Consider the following 5670-nt stretch of genomic DNA (forward strand, 5'->3'; position numbering starts at 1 on the left):
ATGGAGGACTCAGAAAGAAGCAAGTTAGTGAAACAACGTGGTGTGTGCAAAAGTCAACTGACAAGAATTCAAAACTACGTAAGTAATATTAATTCAACAACTACAATTAGTCAGGTGAAAGTACGTAAGACTGCAATGATTGAGTTGTATAAAAAGTTCGATGAAGTACAATCACAGTTAGAAATAAATTACGAACAAGTAGAGGACGATGCATATAGAGAGGACTTTGAAACCAGTTACTGTGATGTATTAGCGCAACTAGAGGATTGTATTATTCAGCGTAGCCAGGAATCTCATTCAAACAATTCCTCAAAAAATGAGAATCAGGTGTCAAATGATCAATTAAAATTGCCTCGTGTTGAATTGCCATCATTTGAAGGACGATACGAAAATTGGCTTTCATTTTCAGACAATTTTAAAGTTATGATTCATAATAACGATAACGTGTCAGTGTTGCAAAAGTTCCATTACCTTAGGAGTGCATTGAGAGGGGAGGCGTATGATTTAATAGCGAATCTGCAAGTTACAGAAGCTAATTATAAAATTGCATGGCAATTATTGAAAGACAGGTATGAAAATAAGCGTTTGATTGCAGCTACTCATGTCCGTAATTTGTTACATATTAAATGTATCACAAAGGAAACTACATCAGAATTAAGAGAATTTATTAATACAGCTACTAGTAACTTGAATGCATTACGAGCTTTAGATTTGCAGACACCACTAGAAGAGGTTTTGTTAGTTCAACATTTCGTTTCACAATTAGACAGTAACACTAGGCGTGCGTGGGAGTTACAAATCACAGATCATTCTTTCCCTCCCTTATCAGAGTTCTTTGCTTTCTTGGAACGTAGGTGTCAAGCATTTGAAACTATAAAAAATACACCATCGCAGGAAGTAGTGTCAAGGTCAAGGGGCGATAAAAATAGACAAAGTGCTGAACCAAAACAAAAAGAAAAAACAACCAAATCATACGTGACAACAACTCAGTCTTTCTGTAACTTTTGTAAACAAAACCTAATACATCAGTTGTTTAAATGTCCTGCATTTTTAAACGCTGAAGCAAAAGAAAGACAAGACTATGTTCGAGATAATTTATTGTGTTTCAACTGTCTCAAAAAAGAATGTAAAGTTAAGACTTGTAGATCAGGTGGCTGTAAACGCTGTTGCAAAAAGCATAATACCTTGCTGCATTATGACGTAATGTCAAAATCAGATGAGAAAACCAGTGTTGCTAATTCACAATCAAGAAATTTTTCGAGTCATTCTAATACGAATAGGGAAAATATAACACAAGGTTCTTATTGCATTTTCAAGGGAAAACCAAATGTTACTGTTATGTTATCTACTGCTATAGTAAATGTACGAGATGCAAATGGTAAATTACATCCATGTAGAGTATTATTAGATTCTGCCAGTCAAAGTAATTTTGTAACTGAAGATTTAGTTCAAAGGTTGCGTCTACCTAAAAATAAACACCGAGTTCCAATTCAAGGTATTAATAGTGTGATTAGTGAAACAAAGGATTGTGTAGATGTACATATAGAATCAAGAATTCGTGAATTTGCAATTGATGTAAACTGTTTAGTTTTGCTCAAAATAACAGATAACATTCCAAGTAGGCCAATAGATCATACTGATTGGAACTTGCCGACAGACATAGTGTATGCAGATCCTAATTTTCACCAACCAGATACTATTGACATTTTGTTAGGCGCGGAAGTGTTTTTGGACATTTTGCGATCGCATAAACTAACTAGACCAGGGAATTATCCAGTAGTACAAGAGACTGAATTTGGGTACATTTTGGCGGGTAAAATTCCTACAACAAGAGATTCTAGTATACCGCAAGTGTCATTTTTTGTGCAAGAAAGTAACCTTGATAGACAGTTACAGACATTTTGGGAGCTCGAAACTATACATTCAACAGTCATGACTCAAGAAGAAAGGCAATGTGAACGACACTTTGAGGAAAACACTATCAGAGATAGCAGTGGTCGATTCGTTGTACGTCTGCCAATTAAGCCAAATCATAAACCATTAGGAGAATCATATAATTTAGCTCTTCGTAGATTTTACCAGCTAGAAAGACGGTTGCAGCAGTGTCCAGAAATTAACGAGCAGTACTGTAACTTTATGAGGGAATATGAAGAATTAGATCATATGAAACCAGTGAAAGAAGAACATGAAGATAGTGGTATGAAATGTTATCTGCCACATCATGCAGTATTGAAACCATCCAGTACCACAACAAAGCTAAGAGTGGTTTTCGACGCTTCTGCAAAGACTTCAACGGGGGTTTCATTAAACGACATACTTATGACAGGACCAACAATCCAGCAAGATTTACATTCAATCGTCACGAGATTTCGAACCTTTCCTATTGCTTTTACGGCGGATATTCAGTCAATGTATCGAATGATTAAAGTTCATGAAGATGACATTGGAGTTCAAAGAATTCTGTGGAGATATTCATCAGTGGAACCAGTCAAGATTTATGAGTTGCAGCGGGTCACATATGGTGAAGCATCATCACCATATTTGGCGACAGCGTGTCTTCGAAGGTTAGCGGAAGAAGAAAGAAGTAAATATCCTCAAGCAGCAATAGTATTGGAACGTGATTTTTATATGGATGATGTAAGCTCAGGATGCCATAATGTCGAACAGGCGTTAAAGCTTCAGAAAGAACTTATTCAATTATTGCAAAGCGGTGGGTTTACTTTAAGAAAATGGTGTTCGAACGAGCCAGCATTGTTGGAAGCAGTGCCAGAAGAACATAGGGAAATTAACTTACCGTTTGAATTTGAGTCCGAGTCAGGTGTTTCAACATTGGGTTTATCGTGGAATCCTGCATCAGATAAGCTTCTCATCACCAACAAGTCAGTTAAAGAATGTCTCACGACCAACATACCAACCAAACGTCAAGTGACTTCGACAATAGCAAAAATATTTGATCCTTTAGGACTTATCAGCCCTGTAGTTACTCCGTTCAAGATTTTCTTGCAACAAATGTGGATCCATAAGATCAATTGGGATGATCAAATACCATCAGAGCTCTATCAGCAATGGTTAGACCTGTGTCATCATCTTCCAAGTGTTAACGAAATACAAATTGATAGATGTGTAGTATTGAAGAATTATGTTCATGTCGAGATACATGGGTTTGCTGACAGCAGTCAACTTGCGTACGGCTGTTGCATTTATGTTAGAACTGTGGACATTTCAGGCAAAACTACTGTTAAACTTTTGGGTTCTAAATCGAGAATAGCTCCTATTAAAAAGGTAACGTTACCAAGACTTGAACTTTGTGCGGCAGTACTTTTGAGCAGGTTGTATCACAAAATTATTTCAATATTAAACATTTCAGTGAATAGTACTTACTTCTGGACCGATTCAAAAATAGTGCTTGCATGGATATCATCTCCAGCTGCCAGATGGAAGGAGTTCGTGGCAAACAGGGTTGCAGAGATACAGGAGATCACATCAGTCAACCAGTGGCATCATGTGTCGTCAATGGACAATCCAGCCGACATTATTACACGGGGAATGGATCCGAAACAATTGAAGGAAGCAGATATTTGGTGGCATGGACCCGCATGGCTTGAATCATCTGCATGGCCCGAACAATCAGAAGTGGTAGACGAAGGTGTTCCAGAAGAAAGGAAAGTAACGACCATATCTTTAGCCAGTTATGAAGGTAACATAAGCTTTCTGGAAAAATTTTCATCATTGTGGAAACTATTGCGAGTTATTTGTGTGTGTCGTCGTTTTATTTACAATTGTAAAAATCACAACGAGAAGAAAGTAGGAACTATTTCCACTACTGAAATTGGTGATACTTTACAACAATGCATTAAGTTAACCCAAGAGGTTAGTTATTCGCAAGAATTCAAGGACTTAGCTTCATCAGGCCAAGTTTCATCCCAAAGTGAACTTAAATCATTGTATCCATTTATAGATAATGAACAGTTGCTACGAGTGGGAGGACGACTAAAAAACTCCGACTTACCGTATGATAGCCGACATCAGATCATCTTACCACCTAAAGAGCATCTCACCAAATTGATAATTGAAGCGGAACATAGAAGATTGTTACATGCTGGACCGCAGTTATTAATTTCATCATTGAGGCAAAAATATTGGATCCCACGAGCTAAACAAGTCGTTCGATCTATCATTCATCAGTGTCTAGTTTGTTTTAAATTGAAAGCGTCAGCCTCAGAACAACTCATGGGTCAATTACCATCAGCACGAGTACAGCCAGCTCGAGCTTTTATTCACGTAGGGGTGGATTTCGCCGGTCCCCTAATGATTAAGCAAGGAACTAGATCTCGTAAAGTGACAAAGGCGTATGTTGCAATATTCGTGTGCTTAGCAACCAAAGCGATTCATATGGAGTTAGTGAGTGATTTGAGTAGCCAAGCATTTTTAGCAGCTCTTCGAAGATTTGTATCCAGAAGAGGCAAATTTTCGAACATCTATAGTGACAACGGAACCAATTTCATTGGAGCTCAGCGAGAACTTAAGGAGCTTCAACAACTACTCAGTTCACAACAATTTCGAAACTCAATTCAAGATGTTGCAGTGCAAGAAGGATTTACATGGCATTTCATTCCACCCAGAGCAAGTCATTTTGCAGGCATTTGGGAAAGTGCAGTGAAGTCATTTAAGTTTCATTTAAGAAGGATAGTAGGTTGCACGATTTTGACTTTTGAAGAACTCAACACAGTTATAACACAAATAGAAGCCTGTTTGAATTCAAGACCAATCACCGTTCTATCCAATGATCCCGATGATCCTTCATTTTTGTCGCCAGGACATTTCCTTATTGGTGAGCCTTTGATGAGCATTCCTGAACCAGATCTAGTGGACATTCCGACCAACCGATTATCAAGATGGAATCACCTTCAGAAGATGAAGCAGCATTTTTGGAAAAGATGGTCTCAGGATTATCTACATGAACTACAGCAGAGAAGAAAATGGACAACAAAACAAACTAATATTTCTATTGGAGATGTGGTTCTAATCAAAGAAGACAATTCTCCTCCATTGTCATGGAAATTAGGTGTTATTCAACAAGTGTTTCCGGGAAAAGATGGACTAGTGAGAGTAGTGAGTGTAAAGTGTAAGACAGGGACTGTTAAAAGACCGATTACTAAAATTGTACCTTTACCGAAAAATGATCATGTGGATTGTGTGTAAGTTGATTGACTTGGTTCAATCAAGAGAGGGGAGAATGTAGAGACTTTTATTGTGAGTTTGTATCATTGTCATTATATTTGCATAACGTTTCTCTTTTGTTTTTAAAAGACAGTTTGTGTGTGTGTGTGTGAGTGTCAGCAAGTTGAGCACCAAGAGATCCATACAAGACGGTCCTCCGGAATTCGTAAAAAAAGACAATATAACAGTAAGTTGTAAGTGTTTCAGTTGTTGTGTAGTTAGTGCAAATAAACATTTATTCATTTATCACAATTAAGTTGTTTTGTGAACATTTATTCATCAAAAGACAGAAACATAAGGCGAAGCTCAAAGTTACAGCATGGCCGCAGTAATACTAAATTTTACCCGAAAACATTCCAACAAATGTATGGATGACATTTATTTCCCGGGTGGAATGATGGAAGTAAATAAATATCACAAGTTCCAGATTTGGTTTAATACCGCATAATA

At 37.4% G+C, this 5670-nt stretch overlaps 1 protein-coding gene across 1 annotated transcript; it reads left to right on the forward strand.

Moving 5' to 3' along the window:
• LOC145685276 (uncharacterized) lies at nt 1-5202 on the forward strand. The gene is made up of 2 exons (XM_081757644.1): nt 1-3697; nt 3959-5202. The coding sequence occupies exons 1-2, from the start codon at nt 1-3 to the stop codon at nt 5200-5202; spliced, it is 4941 nt and encodes a 1646-aa protein (XP_081613770.1).
• The last annotated feature ends 468 nt before the right edge of the window (nt 5203-5670 follow it).

Source organism: Thermobia domestica, chromosome 5 (genome assembly GCF_964235325.1).
Source record: "Thermobia domestica chromosome 5, izTheDome1.hap1.1, whole genome shotgun sequence".
NCBI classification, from domain to species: Eukaryota; Metazoa; Arthropoda; class Insecta; order Zygentoma; family Lepismatidae; genus Thermobia; species Thermobia domestica.